At 41.9% G+C, this 23,872-nt stretch overlaps 1 protein-coding gene across 3 annotated transcripts; it reads left to right on the plus strand.

The window, feature by feature from the left end:
* Positions 1-978: 978 nt before the first annotated feature.
* On the plus strand, positions 979-23,400 carry UPK1B (uroplakin 1B). Of its 3 annotated transcripts, none has more exons than XM_083499010.1 (8): positions 979-1,252; positions 12,199-12,286; positions 13,122-13,322; positions 14,814-14,888; positions 16,834-16,956; positions 18,502-18,681; positions 19,537-19,620; positions 22,191-23,400. In XM_083499010.1, the coding sequence occupies exons 2-8, from the start codon at positions 12,218-12,220 to the stop codon at positions 22,239-22,241; spliced, it is 783 nt and encodes a 260-aa protein (XP_083355136.1). In that variant the 5' UTR covers positions 979-1,252; positions 12,199-12,217; the 3' UTR covers positions 22,242-23,400. The 3 variants fall into 3 exon arrangements, with proteins under 3 accessions (XP_083355136.1, XP_083355138.1, XP_083355137.1); XM_083499012.1 differs by lacking the exon at positions 979-1,252 and adding an exon at positions 2,084-2,110; XM_083499011.1 differs by lacking the exon at positions 979-1,252 and adding an exon at positions 7,640-7,681.
* Positions 23,401-23,872: the final 472 nt, after the last annotated feature.

Here is a 23,872-nt window from a genome sequence, read left to right on the forward strand (position 1 = left end):
TAAAATAGTAATTGAAAGGTTATCTCCACTATAAAGTATAGTCCTTTTAATGATGGAAGCAGGAGAAAAAGGTATTCAGGCAATGCTTAGCTCATTAAGACAGGAAAGGCTTCAGTCCTAAACATAATGAGTGTGAAGCAAGCCCTGCTAGAGACATTGGGGCTTCTAAGAAAACATTGTGCTGGAAGTGACTTTAAACACAGTTCTTTATATTCTGCATTTATTCCCTGCTTCCTTCAACCACCTCTGCTGAATTTCTGACTGACTGCCATTCTCATGGCACAGGAGCAGGCCCAGGGAGGGGGGGGGTAGACCACATAGCCATTTTCAGGCATCCATTTGAAGGATTATTAACAAGTTAACAGACTCCAATGAGAGGTTGTGGACTCTCCTTCCTTGGAGGTTTGTAAGCAGAAGTTGGATGGCCACCTCTCATGTACAATCTAGTTGAGATTCCTGCATTGTAGGGGGTGGAACTACAGTAGATGACCCTCGGGGTACTTTCCAGCTTTACAATTCTATGATTCTGAGTTTTGATACAGGATTTTATTTCGTTATGACCAGTTCTTTCGGAACATCAACAGTCTCACCTCTTCCCAATTGGACCTTATTGCTCACACTGCAACTACAAATCCAAGGACTTTGTTTATATAAAGCCTAAACATCTCTGAATTGTGTCAGGACACATAGAACTGATTTCAGCTGGAGAGAGAGAGAGAGAGAACTTCAGCTGAGATACATGAACATTTTGAAGGAGGTAGGGAGACAAAATCTTAAACACAATTTTTTTTAAAAATCATCTTGCCTCTAGGCAAAACGCATTTTTAAAATTCTGTTTTCTTATCTCTTCCACGGCGATGTGCACTTTTTTCTTCATGTACGCTTAGTAACGATGTTAACATCCCTTTGCGCGTCTTTGTACATTATTTTTATTTGCCTATCCACTTTAAAGATTGCACATGGATGAGTCACCTGGTCACGCTTGACAGACTGCAATGACAGAAACACCACCAGCTTTGGTGAATGGGTTTGTGTGCAACATTCCAGTACAATCGGAGGATCTTGGGTTCTCTTGCAATCGAAGAACAGGTCTAGCCAGATCAAGGACAATCTCATGTGATATGTGTGCCCACCAATCATACGCGATTTTACTTCGTTGCCTTGGGCTCTTTTAAAGACTGATTGAGAGGGGATTTTCTTCAGTACTGTGGGTGTGTTTGGGGATCCAGCAGTGGAATAAGGAGGGTGCAAGGTGAGTTTTCTGTGTCCATGAACTGCATTCCTTTTATGTCTTTGAATGCTAAGGTCCTTTATTTTAAAAATATTTATTAAGTCAATAGATGTTCAGACCTGTTGCTTATTATATTAAAACAATTCATCATCTCTTTGCTGCTGTTTTCTGATAAATAATTACTAAGTTGCAATTCTCTGCATGGTTAGATTGAATTTTATTGGATTTGAGCAGTTTTTGCACAGGGTGGGAGTTTGGAACTTTTCATCTGTTTTCCTCAATGATGATATCATTCTGTGTATCGCTGCTTAATGCTGCCACCAAGTTTGGCTGCAATAATACTACTTTCCTGGGAGAAAACACTGCTGAATTTGATAGGACTTACTTCTGAGTAGAGTTGGTTAGGATTGCACTGTTAAGAGGCAGGAAAGCAGTACAGGTGAAGGATTTGCATTTCCCTTCATTTTCTGTGAACAAGCACAAGATAAAAAAGGATGAGTTTCTCCTGGTTCAGTTCAGTTAATCAAAAATTGACACACACACACACTCACACACTGGCTTTCTGCCTAGTGAACTCTTCACAAAGTTCTTGTAAGGATTGTTTCAGTTTTTCCCTTGTAGTATTTTGAAGGGGACAGCCAACAAAACAGCTTTCAGGAAGGAGTCTTCAGTGCATTGAGAAGCTTTGAGCTATTTAATTAGGTTCATTGCAATCTTCTGACCTGTACCTGTGAATCTGTGTTGTCTCAAGATGAGCCTCTTGTTTTGCTAGTGATATCTGTGTTGCTGAATCATAAGGGGAAACCCAGAGCGTAAATTTTTCACATGCTCATTATCTTTTTTTGGAAGCCCCCCTGAATATTATGGGGCTTGCTCCAAGTAAGTGTGCGTCAGATTGCAGCTTAGGAAACTGTGCTATGACACAGCTTTGCTCTGATCATACATCCCACCCCAGATGGTTCATTCCTATTTTCTAAAATGTGTTTGAGCACTGTTATTTCTGCCATATAATCTGCTTGTCTAGCAAGCCTGTTCTTATTTATATAATAGCATTGTGTGGCTGGATAGCTGTAATTTTATGTTGGTTTTTTTTTAAAAAAAAAGATGTTCGAAAGCATGGGGGGTGTTTTACACAGAGTAGAACCATTGAAATTAATGGCTCTCACTTAGTCATGTTCTTTCATTTCAGTGTGTCTACTCTGTGCAAAACTTGGCTGAATGCCACCCCCACGACTCCACCTATTTAAAAGGGTTGTATTTAAGGGAGTGTTGTTAACTCTTGCAATTACGTTGCAAATGTTCAGATGTGCTCTCTTAAAATCAAGAAAACCCCACCCTTTTCAAGGCAGTGTCAATGGTCTTTGAAGCACCTCAAAATCTTGCTTGGAGTGTATTTGTGTGTCTGTGTGTTGCTGTGTTGGGGTGTGTGTGTGTGTATAAAAAATGAGATAATATGTAATTATAGCACAATGAAGAAGTAGTATAATCACTTCCCCAAAACAGAAGTGCCAAACAATCAGGCACAGTTGATGAGGACAGGATAACCACAGGAATGCATTCGACCATGTGCCCTCTGAAACCCCAACCATCCTAGCTGATTGAAACTGGTCAGAGGAGGGTGGCAAGGTTGCTCCATGGTGTTGTGAATGCATTTTTGGTGCCAGTCACCCTCAAGGAGGCAGTGGAGTGCCTGTACCTACTCTTTAAAAAGTGCAACCAGGATCCAACATTGTGCAATGACTACCAGCCAGTCTCCAGTAGGGTTGAGGGAGAGACTTGATTCTATTCTCATTTAAACACCAGCCTACCTAATTTGCACTTTCAGGGGTGGGGGTGGGGAGTGAGAACAGAAACACAGCTATCCTTCCAAATTTGCAGCTCTCTGAATTCTGCACGCAGTTCTCCGGCCAATAAGCATGCACAAAAATTACATATACCTGTGCGGTGAAGATAGTATATGAAAATGGATATTGCTCTGTAAACAAATGTATATAGTAGACAAACTTGCATGCAAATATGTATATTAGGAGAAGTTCATATGGAAATGCCGGTAAATATTCATGATGACTTTTTAAAATTACAAACTGCTGTGGAATTGTGAAGAACTGAGCTTAACTGTAGAAAAAATGAGAAAGTGAGACAACCCAAAATGTACAAAATCACCCACACCTGGTCATACTTATTTTGGGAAGAAGGTGGTGGCGCAGCAACTGCCTGTGTTCCTGGATAACTCTGATTTCTGGGCCCACTTCAATCTGGATTTCGGCCTGGTTTCAGGACTGAATCAGCCTTGGTTGCCTTGATGTATGACCTTTAGCAAAAGAGGGAGAAGGGGAGTTGTGTTGATCTCTCAGAGGTCTTTGACCACTGTTTCCTCCTAGGTGGGCTGTGTGAAATGAGTTATCAGAGGCACAGTTACTACATGCCTACCTGTGCAGTTGAGTCCAGATAGTAACACTGGGGGAGTGCTCCTCATCCTGTGGCACTTGTGCTGTGGTGCTCCATGGGACACCACATTGTCTCCAGTAAATATTTAACGTATTTATGAAATCATTGGAAGCAGCCGTTGGGAGTTTTGGAGCATGGGGACCTCAGCGTGTTGATGACAGCCAGCTCTGTTTCTCTGTAACCTCTAAATCAGTTGAAGCTGTGCAAGACGTGATTAACTGGATGAAGGACAATAAACTGCGTCTGAATCCTAGGAAAGTGGAGGCTCTGTGGGTAGGTGGTTTCTGTGTCTGGAAGACAGGCCAGTTGCCTGTTCTGGATGGGGTTGTGTTCCCTCTAAAGGGGCAGGAATAAAGCTTGGGGATACTCTTGGATATATATTTGTCATCGGAAGCGCAAGAGGCCTATGTGGCTAGGAATGCCTTTCACCAGCTTCATTGGGCATACCAGCTACAGCCATTTCTGGATCAGGGCCATTTGACTACTTTACTCCATGCACTGGTAACCTCAGGACTGGATTACGGTAATGTACAGTATGTGGTGCTGCCCTTGGGCTGAATATGGAAGCTCCAGTTTGTGCTGAATGCAGTGGCTAGACTGCTGATGTGGACAGGTAGCTGACCACAGGCAACATCTCTGCTAAAATGTCTGCACTGGTTGCCCCTATGCTACCAGGCAGAACCCGCCTGCCCATGAGACGAGGTGAGGCAGTTGTCTCAGGTGGCAAATCCAGCCTCTGAAGAGTATACTACCACTGCATGTCCGTGCCCGCTTGCCACTACCCACTCCTCCTCGAGTTACCTTTATTCCACGACCACCATCAGCATGGGGGATGGGGGAACAGCAGAGGAGAAACTCATAGTGGGGTTGCATTTTGTGTTTTGTCTGAAGCGGCAAAATGTCCGAGGCCAGGTTGGCTAGCGGGCCACGTTCAAGGCTCTTGTGATGATATACAAAGTCATGAACAACTTGAGTCCAGGATACATTAAGGACTGCTTGAGCCTGCAGTTCCCAGTTTAGTCACTGAGATCATCTGGAGTAGAGCTGTCGTTCCCCATGGCACAGAGGCCTGACTGGCTTTGACCAGAAGATAGGCATGTTGTGGAACACACTTTCAGAAGGGAATCGGCAACCATACTCACTTTTAGCATTTATTGGAAACCTTTTTGCAGCTGCTTAAAACATTACAGTACTGTTGAGCCAGTCACTTTGTTGATAATTTTGATACTACTTTTAACAGTAAGGTATGTAGTGATGTATGGAAGTGATAGCTGGACCATAAAGAAGGCTGATCGCTGAATAATCGATGCTTTTGAATTATGGTCTGGAGGAGACTCTTGAGAGTCCTATGGACTGCAAGAAGATCAAACCTATCCATTCTGAAGGAAATCAGCCCTAAGTGCTCAATGGAAGGACAGATCCTGAAGCTGAGGCTCCAATACTTTGAGAAGAGAAGACTCCCTGGAAAAGACCCTGATGTTGGGAAAGATTGAGGGTACAAGGAGAAGGGGACGACAGAGGACGAGATGGTTGGACAGTGTAGCATGAGTTTGACCAAACTGCGGGAGGCAGTGGAAGACAGGAGTGCCTGGCGTGCTCTGGTCCATGGGGTCATGAAGAGTTGGACATGACTAAATGACTAAACAACAACAACAACAACAATGTTTTAATGATGCACACTGCCCTGGTGTTTCACTATGCAACAATATATTAATACTTTTTATAAATAAAACCATTGCTGCTGTACAGTACTACTTTTCTAGAAAAAGAGGTACTGCAATTTACCATAAACTCTTAGACTGAAGAACCCTTGTTCTCTTAGAATGGCAAAGGTGCCTACCTGAAAGGTGCCGGAACTGAGTTCCAGTGAGTTTTGGCTGGCGGGGGGAAGCCCTGCTGGTGTATAAGGTCTTAGTGAATACCTACGCCATTGATACAATTGATGAAGCCATACTTTGAAGCCTATTTTGGCATTAAGATGCATATATAATCTAAATGATTGACTTTCTCACTGCCACATCCCCACTGCTTTTGTAATAAAAGGTCCACAATGAAAAATTCAAATCGACATGTGGAAATGCTAAATATGACTATGAAACTGATCAATGATGCTATAGATTAAAGTGAAGTGTCTCCCATTTCCCTAGATATAGATATGTCATGGAGCCTTGGGGCAAAGCATTTTCTACCATCAGATGAAAAATCATTAGAAAATTGAATAGGGTTCACTGAAGAAACAGAGGTGTGGTCCTCATGAAATGGCTTGAGGACATGTTACGGCATGGATGCGTCATGTCTTGGGCGGGTGCACAGGGTAGGAGAGCACTTTGCCAATCTTGAGAAATTTTCTGTTTCTTTTATTTTATGCTTCAATTCCTCTCAGTGTTGTATTATCTGGTGTGCCAATGTCCTGCCCTGAAAATTGGTTAACAGTGAGGTGAAACGGAGAAATTCAGCAAGCGTTGTTCTTGAACAAACAATCCTGTGGTAAAAGCTTTGGCAGACTATCTGAGAGAGAGTGAAAAGTATTGATAAGGGTGAAATTCATCCCCTATGAAACACCTGTATAGGAACACCAATAGCTGAATATTATCTCTAAGGCACCAATACATACATACTGGGAAGAAAGCACCACTAAATGTAATTGACTTCCTTCTGAGTAAACTTGCACAAGAGTGTGCTATAAAAGCATTTCCAGGACCTAAAAGGCTGTAGAAAAAAGCCTTTAAAAATAAAAACAAAAACCTACATTTCTTTTGAATGAACTCTTTGTGCAAAACACATAGAATATCCCCAGATGCAACAAAGCGTGTCTCTTCCATATTAGTCTCTACAACCGCACTGTAACCTTCAAGCAATTTTATTTTACTCCCAAAAGCTCACTCCTCCATTGTCTCCAGAGACAGATGGAATATCTTGGACTCCTGTAGATACCGTATAATAATCTCTCTTGAAGGGGTGATGTCTGGACCACACATACCATGGCAGCTATTCATTCTTCTGATCTAATATAAACCTGGAACTGTCCTTTAGTGCTATCGCTGTACATGGCAATTAGACTGACATGACACTCGAAAGACAAACCCCTTCCTGTAGGAGCTTACAGTCTCTAAATTGTTAATGGAGAATGACACAGGGTGACCTGAGAAAGGGAGAGGCATGAGTAATGAGGACTTGCCTTTTATTTGGCTGGCAATGCATCGCTTACCTGCTAGTCTAATATGAGCAAGTATAGCACTGTGAACTTCCACAAGTGGCGCACATACCTGACACCATTTATTTTTTAAAAATTATAAACTGCTGAATCAAAAACTTCTCCATTCTCCGAGCTGCCAACTGGTCCACTTGTTTGCATAGGAATTTTAGACTGTGCACTCCACGAATCCACAGGCAAGTATAAGAGGGTTTGATTTCCCATCTTGCTCATAACAATTCAGGGCAGTTGTCAGTATAGTAAAGGTAAAGGGACCCCTGACCATTAGGTCCAGTCATGACTGACTCTGGGGTTGCAGCGCTCAAGCCGCCTAATGCTGCTTTTCCCTAGATGTGGTTTAATGTGCATCAAGATCATGCCACAGAATTCTCTGTTTCCACCCATTATACACACCCACACGCCCAATAAACCCAACTGTCCCTCTTAGAATTTACAAAAATGAAATAGGTCAGTCTTCCCAGACCTGAGGCCCTCTAAATCTTTCAGACAGACTTACCCCTCTCGTGATCTCTGACTGTGACCCATGATGATGTGAATTGTAATCCAAAACATCTGGACGGTGCTCGGTTTGGCAGTGCTGCTATAGGCTGTGGCAGGGGGTGTCAACCTTCCTGGGCCAGTGGACTCCTTTGCGATTTTGAGTAATTTCTGTTGGCGCCAGTCAAAAAATGGTTGCCATGGAGGCATGTAAGAGAGACTGATCAATCCAAACAGCTACTGAGCAGAGAGAGCCAGCTGTCTTTCGTGCTTTGTAGATTTTCAAGGGGATGTGACCTTTCATATGACAGGTACATTTGGTGCCCATGGGTCCTGTGTAGGTGACACCTGGGCTTTGGCTACCCTTTTCTTCATCATGGCATCCTGTTGTACTTTTACATTCTACCTTTTATTTCATGCCAGCTGCTTCCTTAATACAGTGGTACCTCGGGTTAAGAACTTAATTTGTTCCGGAGGTCCGTTCTTAACCTGAAACTGTTCTTAATCTGAAGCACCACTTTAGCTAATGGGGCTCCTGCTGCTGTTGCGCCACCGCTGCATGATTTCTGTTCTCATCCTGAAGCAAAGTTCTTAACCCAAGGTAATATTTCTGGGTTAGCAGAGTCTGTAACCTTAAGTGTATGTAACCCGAGGTACCACTGTACGTGCATGGCTTCATTTCATTTTCTGCACTAGACCTGGGCAAATAGCTGCGAGCAAATCAGAACTCCGGTACTGAAAGCTAGCTTCCTGCGTGTGTGTTTTTTTGAGGACAATAAATGCATAAACTTAACATGATATTAGTTCTGAAAGAAAGATAAAGAAGCCTGTTCAACTGGCTGAGGAACTGGTCTAAGCAGGGGCATTCCAGCCTCTGTGGCACGAAGGAAACTATTATCTGATCTCAATAATTTTAAGGGCAGTGGAGGCGGTGCAGATTTCACTTGCTTAGGGAAGAGTAGGAAGTTAAACATTTTAAAATTAAAGATTACGATCCCATGTATTACTACTACTTGGCAGTAACTGTGTTATTCAGTAGGTCTTTTGTCTGTCTATACATTTGTGGATTTGGAGTGAAACCTATGTCAGCCATCATATAATGAAAGAATTCATACATAATGGTAAAGCATGGTTTAGCACTTCAAAAAAGAGCCTCAGGTTTGTCTCTCTTCGCTACGCTCTCTTCCTCTAGTATCATAGTGAGGATACTGGAAACTTCCACTTCTGCTTTAGATTCACCACGATGTTGAATTAACTTTTAACTTTAAACCATTGCTGTGCTGAAATAACTTTGAACTATGGTTAATCTTAACTATGGTTTGTGAAAACAAGCTGCCTTCTAAACTATGGTTTGAAGTTGGCTTGTTTTCACTAATCATGGTTAAGATTAACCAGTTTATCTGGGCTTGGACAATACATCAAGCTGCTCTTCATCCTAAATGGAACCAAAGCTTCTGACCGTCTTGTGGCCAGAAAATAATTAATGTGGTCAGAAAACTCTGAATATAATCGGAATATTCTAAACATACTAATTATTTCTAAATTCACACCTGTAAAATAGCATGTGAAAAATTTGTGCAAATCTCAGTGATCTACTACCCTCTTTTCATGTGATGAATTTTCTCTGTTTGGGGGCGGGGGGTAGGTGTAAGGTGACACTTTACCTGTAGGTAGAGAAATGGGGACAAATACAATTCACTTCTCATTTAAAGGCAAATGTACCAAATTCAAATTTTCCAAAACAATCTGTGAACCCAAACACAGCCATCTTTCAAAATCTGTACTTCTATGAATTGTGCAGTGAAGTTTTATAACCAAATATTGTGTACAGAAGTGCATATAGTCGAGTAATGCATGCATAAATAAGTTTGCAATAGTGAAAATTGTACACAAAACATCATATTAGTGCAAAGGTGTGCATTAGACACAGTTATGTAAAAATGTCACAATTGGGGAAAAATTGTATTAAAATGCTGGTGAACTTTCATGATAACCTTTTTAAATAAAAAGATTACAAAGTGATGTGAAAATGTGGAGAACTGAACTCAGGACTGGAAACTTGAGAAACCAAGAGAAATGGAAATGGACAGATTTTCCCTTCCCTACCTGTGCAGCAACCTTTTTAGGACATGCTTACTCTTCTTCATTAAAAGTGAGAACTGAATTGGTAGCGATGAAACAGCCTTCCCCAAATATCTTCTACACCTTGTCAAAGACTAGCTTGGATACTCTTACACCAATACCCCTTTTTTTTTTTTTTTGCACTCCCCATCTTGTTATTCAGTGTCTCCATTGACATTAACCCTACTGCAGGGTTTCCCAAACTTGGGTCTCCAGCTGGCCTACTGGACCACTGAGCCTCTTAGATATACACTGCAACATACTTCATTCACAGTATCCATACTATTTTAGTAGACCGGGTGATTGAGACCACAGTAGGAGTTGTCAGAAGTGGCATTAGGGCTGTTGGTTTGATTTAATGGAAAAGAGGATCTATATCCACAAGGTCAGCAGAAATTTGGCAGCCCCCCCCCCCATAATTGTGTGTACTGGAATGGCTTTAGCTATTGATTTCAGCCTGTGGTTCAGTTATTAAAGGTGCAGAGGTTCTGTCCATGAAAAAGGTGACTAGCACGATGACACATCATTCCTGTCCATAGATGAAGGATGCAAGCCCTACTCAGATGTTTAAACCCATGCATTTCCCATTGTACAATGGTGTGTTGTGCTTGCTGCATCACTGTGACTAACCTCACAAATCCTCCATGCATGGAAGGGTGAACTTCTACGGCAGGCAGACTGCTATATCCTGCAGGCTCACAACATGACTTATAACCCTGATCTGAAAGGGAACTGACACGAGTGTGCCAGGTTCTCCACTACAGATGTTCAAACCCTATACACGAAGGACTGTGGGATCCAGCTGTCCGGAACATGAAGGAGGAGTTTGTCTTGCCCCTGTCTGTAGCATGTCAGAGTTGAGGGTATTTGAATTCCATTAAGAATTCCTGGGGTGCCCAGTCGAGAGTTCAGAACTTTCAAAAATGCAACTGGAATGTGACTCTCCTGGTCTCTCATGTTCCAGCTACAACTGGCTCTTCACATTATCTTCCCGTGCCTCTTTTGTCACGGATGCTGAAGCATAGTTTTAGTGTCTCACATGGGTGTGACTTTCTCCCTGGGAAGGTTGGGTCAGACTCGCTGCAGGCAATCTGCGTGAAATGGGCAATGACATTTTCAGCTATGCAGCAGAACCCATAGCCCAAGGTAGAAGGCGCCTCCTAGACTGGAAACGGGTGTGACAAGTTTATGAAAACACTTCACGCACGATGCAGCTTTAGACTTCACAGAAGTGGGAGGATGTACAAGCATTGTATTTTATTTTTATTTTTTAGAAGGTGACTGTGAATTGAAGCAGGGCTGCATCATTCCTTTTGTTTCTGATGTTTGGGTATGAGTACCAATGCTTATTTAGTCAAAATTCCACCATTTGTTATCTATTTATTGACTTTATATACCTTCCTATACCGGGGGTCTCAGGGCAGTTCACAGAATAATATGCACAAAAGTGAACAATATCCACAAAAGGGGGTACCAGCAGGCTTGGGGAAACTCCAAGTTTTGAAGAAGTACAAAAAAGATATTTAGGAAACAAGCCTAAAGCCACACGTATGGGCTTGTTTGGTGGCTACAGAATGCCGACCAGGGTGGAGGAGATGGCAAACCAGATGGAAAGGGCAATGGAATGGAGTGTCCCAATGGAGGGCATGGCCCACTGACTAGAACTGAACAAGGCTATTCCACACTGCAACATTTTGTGTATTTGTGTATCCTGTGTATTTGTGTGTGTGTAATCTTCCAAATGTGGTATTGCAAGAAATACAGTCAGTCTGAACCTGCATTTATAGATCACTACACATTTACAATATCTGTGCTGCTGACTCTCAAACTTCGGGAATATACACACACAAAAACAATCAATTTGAATTGTGCAACTTAAATTGGTTGTACTAGACCTAACATTTTAAAGCAACATGGACTAAAGTCGCTCCTGGGGGCCATCTGGGATTAGGACCAGAAGCTTAAACTTCATTAGTTTCAAAGTTGATTGGCCCCTGACCCCACTGAACAGTTCTACTCAAAGGGCACCTTGGTGACTGCAGCATCAGGTATAGCCAGATGCATTTTGTCTATTCTCTTCCTTCTGTGTCTGGCTATTTGGATAATTGAGGACACCCGTGGGATTCATGAAACTTTCTTTTCCTAGGTATGGTTTGTACCAGGGATGGGGAAGCTATGGCTCTCCAGGTGTTCTTGGGCTCCAATTCCCATCAGTCCCAGCCAGCATGTCCAATGGTTTTTAATAACCTGTAAGCCCTCTCGTTTCCCATCCCTGGTTTACACTGCCATCAGATTCATGTGTGCTCCGTTTCCTCTGCTTGCCCTTCTAGATAACTTTGAGCAGCCTTTGGTCCAATAAAAGATATGGCCTCTGTTTGCTCTGTCTTCTACTTTTTTATCAGTTCTCAAGTGATCTCTGAGTTACCTTTTAAATTCCACAAATGTATACATATATCACATATATCTGTGATGAAACTTTCCATTTTCCATGGGTAGGTATTGAAAGAATGTACAAACCTGCTTACAGGTACACCAAATAAAATGTTATGTGGATAGTTTGTTCTGATGTAATTTCCGAGGCTTCTTTCTCAATATATCATAGTAGTTTGCGTGTGCTTGTTCTTGCTTTCAAGGGCAGAGGTGGGAGGGCAGGCAGAAAGCTTCTGGGAGAACCTACAGTGCTGATAAATCTGTGATTTGCTTCTAGGTTGCACAGGAAACTGAAAATGGCAAAAGGTGATACTGGTGCACGATGTTTCCAAGGCTTGCTCATCATGGGGAATGTCGTCATGGGGGTAAGTGGACTTGAAATATATAGTATGAGAGTTGGCTACTTCACGGATGCAGTCCCTCATAGATTAATTAAATCTCCTTCCAGAGGGAAGCACTTTTCCAGTGATATGTATGTCTCTTGAAATTATCCCATTAATAAATATGCATTTATGTAGTAGAAGGTATCATGATTATGGCTGCAAAGACAGATGAAAGTATAAATCCACATTTTTGATCCCCAATAGTCTTGTCACATTTGAAGTTCACTGTATTCCCTCCTCTGAGGATTGTAAATGCAATTTTGTGTGTTTTATTTTTTTAAAAAAAATCTACCTTGTTTTTAGATATATATATATATTTAATGCATAAATATATTTGTGTTGGCAAGGCAAGAAGGTTTGTCGAAAAAACCTTGAAGGCACCTCTCCCATTTCACTCTTCAAATAAGTAAAAGGAAAAGAATAGCAAGGTGTTTGTGTAGAATAGAGGTCAGCAAAATCTGGTATATGTCAGGTGGAGGGGTGCTGGCACAAGAGGCATCAAGCAGCATTTAACTCAAACACAAGCAATGGACAATGCAGAGAAAACTATTGCCGTGTTAACTATTGCCTAGCTTCTTTGCAAATAAATCTGAAGATGGAGATGTGGTGGTCATGTGGCAGAAGTGTAGATAGCAATGCATCGTTCTTTCAATCACAAATTTGTACAAGAGTTGGACGATGTGGGATGCCCTTAGTAGTAGATGAGTGAGCCAAACTTTTGAATTGTGTGTTCAATATGGGCTCAAGTTTTTGTCCTCAGGTCAAGCAAAAACCCTTGGGTTGACAGTGATATGTCTGTTTGGTTGTGTCTTCTCAGTGTTGTGGCCTTGCACTCATGGCAGAGTGTATATTCTTCGTGTCAGATCAGCCAACACTTTATCCATTGCTGGAAGCTACCGACAATGACGACATCTATGGTGCTGCCTGGATTGGGATCTTCACTGGCTTCTCTTTCTTTTGTATGGCAGTCCTTGGTATTGTTGGTGTCGTGAAGTCAAATAGGACAATGCTATTGGTGGTAAGTTGGATAGTTACCAAGAGTATTCAGCATTCTCTAAGAGGTTGGTCAGTGTATTTCTGACTTTTTGCACACAAAGGAATTTCCTAAACGGTAAAAAGGGTGTTGGAGAGAGTATTTCCTTGGCAACTTAGTTATTACTATGTGTGCAGAGTCTTAGAAAATGAAATAATCATGAGTGTCAGGGACATTGTGCACAAATGAAACTTAATGTTTTGTCTTCCATTCTGTTGCAGTTCTAGCACAGAAGTAGAAACTTATTTAATTATAGATATGTGTGCATAGTTTGCTGTCAATCATTGTGAAAGATATGGCAGAAAAAGTGAGAGACATATTATTCTGAGTAGATACCTTGCATTATCATTCCACAAAGCACAACTGCAAAAAAAATAGAAAAAAGGATGTAACCGTAGGAATTGTATCCATGAGTCTCTAGTCTGAGAGGATAAAGCTTCCAGTTCACTATGACTGAAATCTTAGTGTAGTGTAAAGCAGTTTTCTTCAGCCTTGGCCCCCAGATACTGTCTACCTGCAACACCTGTCATCCATGCCCATGGCTAAATTGACTTAGGATGATGGAAGTTGTCATCAGACAATATCTGTGGACCCCAAGTTGAAGGACACTTGTGTAAGGAAACATCTCTTTTTAATGGGATGATGTAGCTATTATAATCCACGAATTCATCCTTGTTTAGGAGGAACTGTGTTGTTGTTGTTGTTTTAATACCCCAAACAGATCTTCCTATTGAAGATAGAGTGGGCATGAGGTGGAAATTACTTTGCCATATAGAATCAAGATTTACAACTTTCTGCTATAGGACTGAAGGAAAGATAGATCTTTCAGAGCAAAGGACCACCTAACCCCTTATATGCCCAACAGATCACTGAGGTCTTTGTGGGAGTCACTGTAGGTGGTCTCCTATGACTTGGAGGCATGGCTCATTTGCACCAGGAATTGTGTGCTCAGAATTGGGGGCCCAATTTTATGAAACTTCCTTCCCAGCTGAGCTCAAACAGGGTCTCTCCCAACAACTTCTGAAGGCATTTTTTTTTTTATTCCAGCAGGTGTTTTAGTTTTTACCTTTCCTCTAGTGTATTTTCTGTACACTGCTTGGAAGCAGTTGTAGCTAAGCAGTATATAAATTAAGTAAATAAATAATGAGCGCCTCCACTCTTGGAGACAGTATGCCACTGATTGCCAGGGGGGATTATGCTGGGATATGGGGGGGTGCTCTTTTGCTCCAGTTCTGCTTTGGGAGTTCCTGTAGTTATTTGGTTGGCTGTTGTAATAAAAGGATGCTGGATTACATGGGTCTTTGGCCTGGTCTGGCAGGCTGCTCTTAATCTACCTTTTCAGAAGGAAAAAGTAGAAGTTTAGCAACCTACCCCAAGAATCACGTGTTCCTTTTCATCTCAAGGATCTAAACCTGACGGCTAAGTGTACGTCGCATCCTTTGTTGACATGGTGTTGTGTTTTTGGCTTTTTTTCAGTATATCATCCTGCTGATGATAGTCTTTGCCTTTGAAGTTGCCTCCAGCATCACAGCAGCTGTGCACCGAGACTTTGTAAGTACTCTGCGCCATTGGTTTCTCATTCTCTCAGATCTTCCCAATTTCATCCTTGAGGTGAAAAGGATAAAATCTTTGGCGGAGGCCCTTCTGATGGTGCTTTCCTTAGCAAAAGTACATCATGAATGTTGGAAGGGGAGGCCATTTTCTGTAGTGGGGACCCAACTTGGAAGGACTTCCGCAAAGAGGTTGAACTGGCACCGGCATTACAATCTTTTTGGCATGAGGACAAGGCGTTTTGATCTGCCCAGACATTTTAAATCAGGCATCCCCAAACTCAGCCCTCCAGATGTTTTGGGACTACAACTCCCATCATCCCTAGCTAACAGGACCAGTGGTCAGGGATGATGGGAATTGTAGTCCCAAAACATCTGGAGGGCCAAGTTTGGGAGCGCCTGTTTTAAATGGTTGTGCTTCCTCAGTCTGCCTCACAGATTTTGTTGCCTCTCCGTTTACAGTTTGTATGAAGGTGTTTTGTACAAAAGTATTTGGTATGGATGGCTTTTATTTATTTCTGTCTGTTTGTACACTGACCCAGAATCTTTCTGGCTGAAGGGTGGTTTAGCAATAATTTAATAAAATTAAAACGGCTTGGGCCTGGGTTGCACATCTGCCAAAGGCATATGGCTCTACAAGAATGAGGCTCTAAGCACAATGAACATGATGGCTAAGAAGATATATGACTGACGATTTGTTATTTTTTCTCTATGATTTATGCTATATTTATGATATTTTATTATGTTCTATCATATTATTTATTGTTTGTAAGCCACTTAGGGATTCATTTGCGTGAAAAGCAGCGTAGAAATAGTGCCAGTCAATCAATATGTGGGAGACTTGCAAGTATTTTTAAATGGAAAAGAGAGCTTCCTGCCCACACCTGTGGCCTCAAAAGTATTATTAGGTTTTATTAGATTATATAAATTATTAGATTATCAAGTAATTTGGAGATATTTAATTTTAGTATTTTGGCCATTTCCTAACAAAAGTTTAGGCAGCAATGAATAACAAACTGTTCATTATTTATTTCCTCATGATGTAATCCTCTGTCAAAGTCTGGCCAAGGGTATCTCTGCACTTACACAGGAGCTTATTCCATTTCCCTACTAATTCCCGCATTATATTTGAGTTTCACACCAAGTAAATGCCATTCCGGAAATCAAGTGGAAGATAGTGCAAGTTTTGTTCTCATTCCCCTGTTGTTTACTACTTCTTCTTCTTCTTCTTCTTCTTCTTCTTCTTCTTCTTCTTCTTCTTCTTCTTCTTCTTCTTCCTCTTCTTCTTCTTCTTCCTCTTCCTCTTCCTCTTCCTCATCCTCATCCTCCTCTTTAAAAAAAACAACATTTGCAAGCCTGGAAACCTGGAAAAGCATGGGAGTTTTACAAAGGGCTGTTGACTGTATTCAGCCAAGGCCTTACAGGATCATCCCCTCCCCTCAACAGCTGCCGAAAGGAGGTGGCAATCCCAATTTCTAATGTTCCTTTCACACTGTAGTAACCTACTGGTGTGAATAAGATTTAATGTGACATGGTGTGGTATACAGGTTCTGCAGCGTGAAAGAAATGTTAGAAATTGGGACAAGAAGTGGTACCATTATACTTAGTAAAACAAACACAATAAATACCATGTCTGGATGATAACAATAACAATAACAATTTATTACTTATACCCCACCCACTCTGGGCAGCTTCCAACAGGATATTAAAAATACATTAAAACATTAGTCATTAAAAAACTTCCCCAAACAGGGCTGCCTTCAGATGTCTTCTAAACGCCAGATAGTTGTTTATTCCTTTGACATCTGATGGGAGGGCGTTCCACCAGGAATGTAGCCTCTATTGGTTATTACCTGGGATGGAGGCTTTGGTCCTATTGAGAGTCTTTCTTTCTCCCCAAAGAAATCTGGCTGGCATTCATACACCCCTCTCTCATTGTCACGCAGCTCACCCCCAATCTCTTCTTGAAGCAAATGCTGGAAAAATACCAGAATCCAGACCCCATCAACAATGATGACAAATGGAAGAGTGAAGGTATCACCAGGACTTGGGATCGGCTTATGTTGCAGGTAATGATGAGGGGTGCATTTTTGTAAATCTTCGCTCCAGCCTTAAGAATACAGCTCTAAATGTTGTCAGACTCTCTAGTCTGATGCTTCTGTAGGTACATCTATCCTCTGTCCTGTGAGCAAACAAGTTTTTGCTGGACAGTTCCTACGTTTTGCATGAATATTAATAATGAAATGCTTCTAAATCCCTTCTAAGGCTTCTGTTGGATTCTTAAGTGTATTTGTTTATTCTTACTTTTATGTTGCTGTGCACACTTCCTTTGGGGAAGGTGAAGGGTTATGTTTTTGAGAGTGGTCAGTGTATTAACAATGATTTTCCACATCTTGCTACTGCCCAGTATTAGAAGCACCACCTTTCAACACCTCTTAAACTCATATTAGCCAACTTCTGTATGTCAGCCCAGCTGTACTGATACACATTCAGATTTTCTTCAGATATAAAAATAATGAGTCGTGCTAAGGTGATTCTTCCATCACCACAGTAATTTCTGCTTACCTGGCAGAACAATCTCCCCTCTCCTTCCCTTGCACACTGCTATTGGGGTTCTCTTGACCCTCCCAAGAAGTTGTGGGAAGCAAAGTCCCATTGTGCTAGCAGGAAACGTTAAGCTGTCTTCTGCTAGCCCAACAACTTAGATGAATCTGGACCAATGAGCATGTGATATAAAACGATAATAACTTTGTTTAGCACAGTAGTAGCTAAACTTGGCTAAAACTATATTCCTGGGATGATTAACCCAGCTGAACTCAGGCTGCAATCCACCCCACCTTCATGCCGGGGCTTTATGAAGGTAGCACTGTTGCCAGGTAAGAAAGTTAAGGCTCACTACATCAATTTAGAGCTGGTGCAGCCATATGGTCAAAAGCTTTTACTCAATGGCACTGTAGCTAAGTCAGGATCTCAGTGTGGCTCAGCCCTTCCCAGTTCCTGCCTCTGAAACGCCCCATTTCAAGGCATTCCACCAGCGGAAGTCTTGGTAGCCAGCGTAGCTGGGAAAGCTGATTAGAGGGACATCTCTGTCCACATCAGCTCCACCCACCATCCTACCCACTGCCATGGGGGGTTGGATTGCTCAGTTACAATCACATTTTAAAATCATTAAAAACAACAACCATGGTGGAGGTGGGAAGCAAAATTCCAACAACCAAAATATGCAACATAAAATGCCAGCTTCCGCCTGGGTAAGGGGAATGTTGTGGGACTTTTCAGCAGTCTAGTGCAGCACTAACATAAAGCTTTGTATCAGCTGGATGAAATTCCATGAAATACCCAAAGGGAAGGAGAAAGTCTTAAGCTGCTGCTCAGAGGTATGTCTGTGTTGGAGCCAGGCAGGCCTCACTTGGGAGGGCAGGAGACCACAGCTGAAGATTCCAGTAATATTCTAGTAGTAGAGCATGGGGTCCCTAACTGAATATCAGCCTATCCTACATTATTTTACATTCCTTTCCTTCTCAGCAAAGTTCTCTCTAGTTTTTGAATGTGGTATGAGGTGCTTAACTGCTTTAACCCTAATGAGCAACTTTCTCTCTCCTTCTTAAACCCAGAATAAGTGCTGTGGTGTGGTTGGCCCATCAGACTGGCAAACATATAGCTCTGTATTCAGAAAAAGGAACCAAGATGCAGATTTCCCTTGGCCACGCCAGTGCTGCGTAATGGATCTTCTAGGAAAGTCAATCAATGTGGATGCCTGCAAACTGGGGATGGATGGCTATTACCATAAAGACGTAAGAATACCTTCTTTGTCTTACTTTTTGGGAGGCGATTGAAATGCTTATCTCAATTATTTACTTCCCAGAATGTTGGTGAAGTGCTGAAAACCAAAAGTGTTATAAAAGGCTGAAGCCCTGCAGCTGCAAAGAAGAAGAAGAAGATTATTTCTTCCTGCTCTCTATTTGGGGTGGGGTAATAGAAAGCACAGGGGCAGGGGAATAGGATGCAGATGATACCCAGCTCTACCTCTCTTTTAAATCGGAACCAGGCGGTGAAGGTTCTATGTGACTGCCTGGAGGCAGTTGGAGGATGGATGGCAGCTAATGGATTGAGGTTGAATTCTGACAAGACAGAACTACGTTTTTTGGGGGGACAGGGGGCAGGCAGGTGTGGGGGACTCCCTGGTCCTCAATGGGGCAACTGTGCTCCTGAAGGAGCAGGTGCGCAGCCTGGGAGTCATTTTGGGCTCACAGCTGTCCATGGAGGTGCAGGTCAGTTTCTGTGTCCAGGGGGAAACCGAGCCAGATGGGCGGGGTATAAGTAATAAATTATTATTGTTGTTGTTGTTTGTGGCTGATGCACTCTCATGTGCAGTGTGTACAGCAGCTGGGAGACATAGCAGCAAAGCTGTGTGAGTGCTAAAAAGTTTGTTTTTGTGTTTTACAAAGTGGGCCCTGAAAGCATGTTTGGACTTCAGGTTAGCTGCTGCAGTCCTCGTTCCAAGGCTTAATACTGGAAACAGTGAGCTAACCTGAGGCTGTAGAGTTTCTAGACAAGCTCACCAACTCTAAGCTAAAGCCTGTGATGTCTGGAATGATGCCTTGGCTCCCTGAAACTGATTCTCTTGTTGGTTTGTTCTGATTACTTAGGGCTGCTATCCAATCATCTCTGGCCCAATGGACAGACATGCTTGGGGTGTTGCCTGGTTTGGTTTCGCCATTCTGTGCTGGACTGTGAGTATCTAATTGTAATGTCTTGCATGTTGGGTAAGATGCCTCTTATTTAGCAAAAGCATGAAACTGGTTCTGTATCTGTTGGGGACTCTCTCAGTTCAGAATGGTACATATTCAGGTGCTATGCCTGAGTTTTCAATTTTAAAAACGTGGTGTCTTAATTGTTTTAACCTGCCCTGGGACCTTGGGGTGAAGGATGCACAAATCTCCATCACCATCATCTTCCTCTCCCCCACCCACTGGCTTCTAAGAATAAAGTTCCTGGACATTTGGACTTATTAAAATCCACAGTTTTCTTTATTGAAATGACAAAAATTAAGTTGTTGGGGTTTTTTGCTAATTGAGCTTTTGCCTTTGCTTCCAAGTTTTCAATCATACATTCACTTCATTTTCCTAAGAAAGCTTTAACTGTCATGAATGACATATTTCAACTAATACTGACTTCTGATGGTGTCAGAACCTGATGACTTTTGTAATATGTTCAGTGTTGCAGTTTATGAAGATGATGATACACAGTGGTTCTAGAATTATAGCTCCTAGTTTTCTCTATCTGTAGAAATCAGTTGGCAGGATTTTTACCTTGAATGACACAAACACACACCACAAACACACACCACAAAGCACAGTAGGTCCCTGCACAGACACAACAGCTAAGAGGAGGCATGTTAACTCCTTATCACTCATTCCCCTTTGAAACTAGTTCATCCCTTGTTACTCTTGCTCTTCCACCCTCCTGCCATTTTAGAACTTGATCGCTTGGACTACTGCAATGCGCTCTACGTGAAGCTACCTTTGAAGGTGACTCGGAAACTACAACTAATCCAGAATGCGGCAGCTAGACTGGTGACTGGGGGCAGCTGCCGAGACCATATAACACCGGTCTTGAAAGACCTACATTGGCTCCCAGTATGTTTCCGAGCACAATTCAAAGTGTTGGTGCTGACCTTTAAAGCCCTAAACGGCCTCGGTCCAGTATACCTGAAGGAGCGTCTCCACCCCCATCGTTCTGCCCGGACGCTGAGGTCCAGCGCCGAGGGCCTTCTGGCGGTTCCCTCATTGTGAGAAGCAAAGCTACAGGGAACCAGGCAGAGGGCCTTCTCGGTAGTGGCGCCCGCCCTGTGGAACGCCCTCCCATGAGATGTCAAAGCGATAAACAACTACCTGACATTCAGAAGACATCTTAAGGCAGCCCTGTTCAGGGAAGTTTTCAACGTGTGATATTTTAGTGTATTTTTGGTTTCTATGGAAGCCGCCCAGAGTGGCTGGGGAGGCCCAGCCAGATGGGCGGGGTATAAATAATAAATTATTATTATTATTATTATTATTATTATTATTATTATTACTTGAGGCAGAGACCTGTCTCTTCCTTCATATTATTCTGTAGCCTAGTGCTATACAACCAATGTCACTTGGTTATCAATGAATTATAGATAAATAATATGGCTTGATTACTTGAAAGACGTTGCTGGAAGAACTCTTTAAAATTTCTTCCTATTTTGGAGCAATGCCTATGGGTTGATCAGTACTAAGCTTTTTGAGCCAGCTAAGGTCAAATAAGCCTTTTGCATCCGGGAAAACCTGTTTCGAGTACCCAGTTTGTTTGGACTATCCTTTCAGGACACTTGCAATACCAACCTATGTTTACATAGTGCCTAAACTGGTGTAACCAGCAGCAGTGTAAATGTGAAATGACCTCTAGGGAGACAGTAAAATGACTATGAATAAACCCGGGAGACGGGTTATTGCCTAATCATAGGCATGTGGACAGCACAGATTGCTCCGCACGTAATACAAAAACATGGAGGAGCCACTGCAAATTTTGGGTTGTGTGCCAGCCCCTTCTTCTCTTTGCATCCAGCACAGCTGAAAGGAATTGGGCCAGGGTGTCTGTGTGGTAGAAGGCGTAGTATCTTCTGTCCACCCCCCCCCCAAGTTCTAAAAGGAATGGGTCAGTGGTAAAGCACCTCAACCTGATTTCCACTTCCAAACTTTTGTTCCCTCCTTCTTGTCTTATCCAATGGGAAATGTCTTGAATGTTCTGAAAATATATTGTAGCTATGCCGCAACAAGGGACAGATAGTTTTTTCTGCTTTGGATGGAAACAGTACTAAAACGTTAACATTATTAGAAGATAAGCAGAATTGTAAAAAATAAATAGCCCGGGAGTCTTGGTGGGCCTCCTATGAAAAACTCTTTTTTTAAAAAAAAAAAATACTTTTTATTAGATTTTCTTCATCATACACAGCCAAAAAAAGAAAAACTCTTGTTGCTGCTGCTTTTCAGCATATAGGTCTCCTTCTTTTTAATTCCAGTGCATTGGTTTTCATCTGTATTTCTCCATTGTGGTCAAACATCCCACAGAAACTGGGCCTCAGGGTCAAATATAGTAGATGCAGCCCAGAGTTACTTCCATTCCACATAATTATGTTGTTTGTGCAGACTGACTTCGGGCTGTCCCTCTGGCTGGTAGAGTTTTGGGGTGGGAAATCTGGGCAAGCTGCGTAAGTAAGCTGTTGCAATGGCATAAGGTGTGGTCCTTCCTGAGTTGTTGTTTTCTTTTTCCCTTGCAGACTTGGGTCCTTCTTTGTACCATGTTCTACTGGAGCAGAATTGAGTATTAAAGAAGCAGTATCCTACCAACCTGTCTTCCTTGGAGTTGACACTTTCTTTTCTTTAAAATGTGATGTCTATGTAATATATTTCTCTCTATGGAAGTTCTGACGATTTCTCCTCTTCACCACAATGCTCCCCACCCCACACCCCCATTCCAAACACAGCAGGTCTAATACCTGCAAGATGAAAAACGGGTAGTTGCCTTTTAATTTGCTCTGTATTCCAAAACTTTGGGTACATTAAAACATCATTGGATGGGTATGCTACTCCCAGAAAGAGCAAAAGAGGAAGAAATGGCTCCAAATGCATCAACTGATCTGAAGCCAGTTGTCTGGAACAAGTAGGTTTCAAGATGTAATGCTCCATCAAGTATTATAATTTCCTCTGCTTTGTGTGTCAGATCTTCTTTCTTTTGTAATGTTTTGAACTATTTTAATGGACCATTGATCTCCTTACATGTATACAGCAAACAACTTTATCCATGAACTAGTCGAGCTAGTCGGATATCACCCTTTCGCTATAAAGATTGAATTGGGTTAGCCTGCTTTGCTGTGGTGATCAGTAAACTACGTGTGTGACGCTGTTTTCATAGCTACCTATTTCAACTGATCACTGATATTCACACCTTTTCCCGTGGTTCTTACCTCAACCAGCCCATGTAATATTTCTTGTCACTTTTGCTTTGGAGAGCTTTATTTTTAAAGCAGCGGAACCTGGCAGTGGAAGAATTTAACATTTTCTTCTCCTCTTGAATTAAATATGTTGTTCATGGAGTTCACTAGAAGGTTACGCTTACTAACGTGACAGGAGGGCAAAACTGGTTTTACAAGGAATATTTTTGAACTGGTCCATTCTTATACTTTGTTCTACATACATCAAGTTTTGCTCCTTTTTTGTGATATTTTGTTCCTTGTACAGATTGTTCTAAGATGAAAGCTTCCTCTCTCCTCCCCCCCATCCACATGTAAGCTCCAAGAACATACCACCCACCCTGTTTCATGTATATTTTATTCTTCAAATCTTTAATAATAAAGTGGAGTTAAAAGATAAGAAAGACAGAAATGTTTAGGACAAACGGAGCTTTCTTTCACATGTGATCCAAATATATTGGTTTTGTGTTCAAAAGCTGAAAAATGAGAACAAATAAAAGTTTATGCTGGAGGGAAACCTTCAAGGACAAAACTGGCTAGTTAATCCCAACGAAACATCTGCGTCTTCACATTCTTGTGATGAAAATGATAGCATCCTTCCACAGTGGGATTCTCAAGCAACAGGACCTGACTTTGAATATAATTTTTATGTTATTTCAGCACTCAACACTGCCCACACCAGAAAAGTGAACTGCAGATTTAAGAGCTAAATTGCTAACTTACAAATGAAATAGCAAGTCTGTAAGGCAGCCCTGATCTACTACATGAAAACCTAAGCAGCTATTATTACTGGGGACTTATCTAAGATGAGGTTGCTTTAGACCCTCTGTCTACTGCTGGAAAATAATGAGGACATGTTCCCTTTTTAATAACATACACATACATACAAACAAACTTCCCATCACTGCGGATGTTTGCTTCTCAGTATCCCACCTTCACAATATCTGATCACACAAGCTGTTTCTCTTTATTGCTGAGTAAAAACAGCT

Source organism: Podarcis liolepis, assembly GCF_965112155.1.
Source record: "Podarcis liolepis genome assembly, chromosome: 4".
Taxonomy (NCBI): domain Eukaryota; kingdom Metazoa; phylum Chordata; class Lepidosauria; order Squamata; family Lacertidae; genus Podarcis; species Podarcis liolepis.

Bases quoted from the DNA above. Each gene is read 5' to 3' on its own strand.
- UPK1B (XM_083499010.1), top strand. From the start codon at position 12,218: ATGGCAAAAGGTGATACTGGTGCACGATGTTTCCAAGGCTTGCTCATC. The intron at 13,323-14,813 runs GTAAGTTGGATA...GCTTTTTTTCAG, and splicing joins ATAGGACAATGCTATTGGTG to TATATCATCCTGCTGATGAT. The intron at 19,621-22,190 runs GTGAGTATCTAA...TTTCCCTTGCAG, and splicing joins TCGCCATTCTGTGCTGGACT to ACTTGGGTCCTTCTTTGTAC.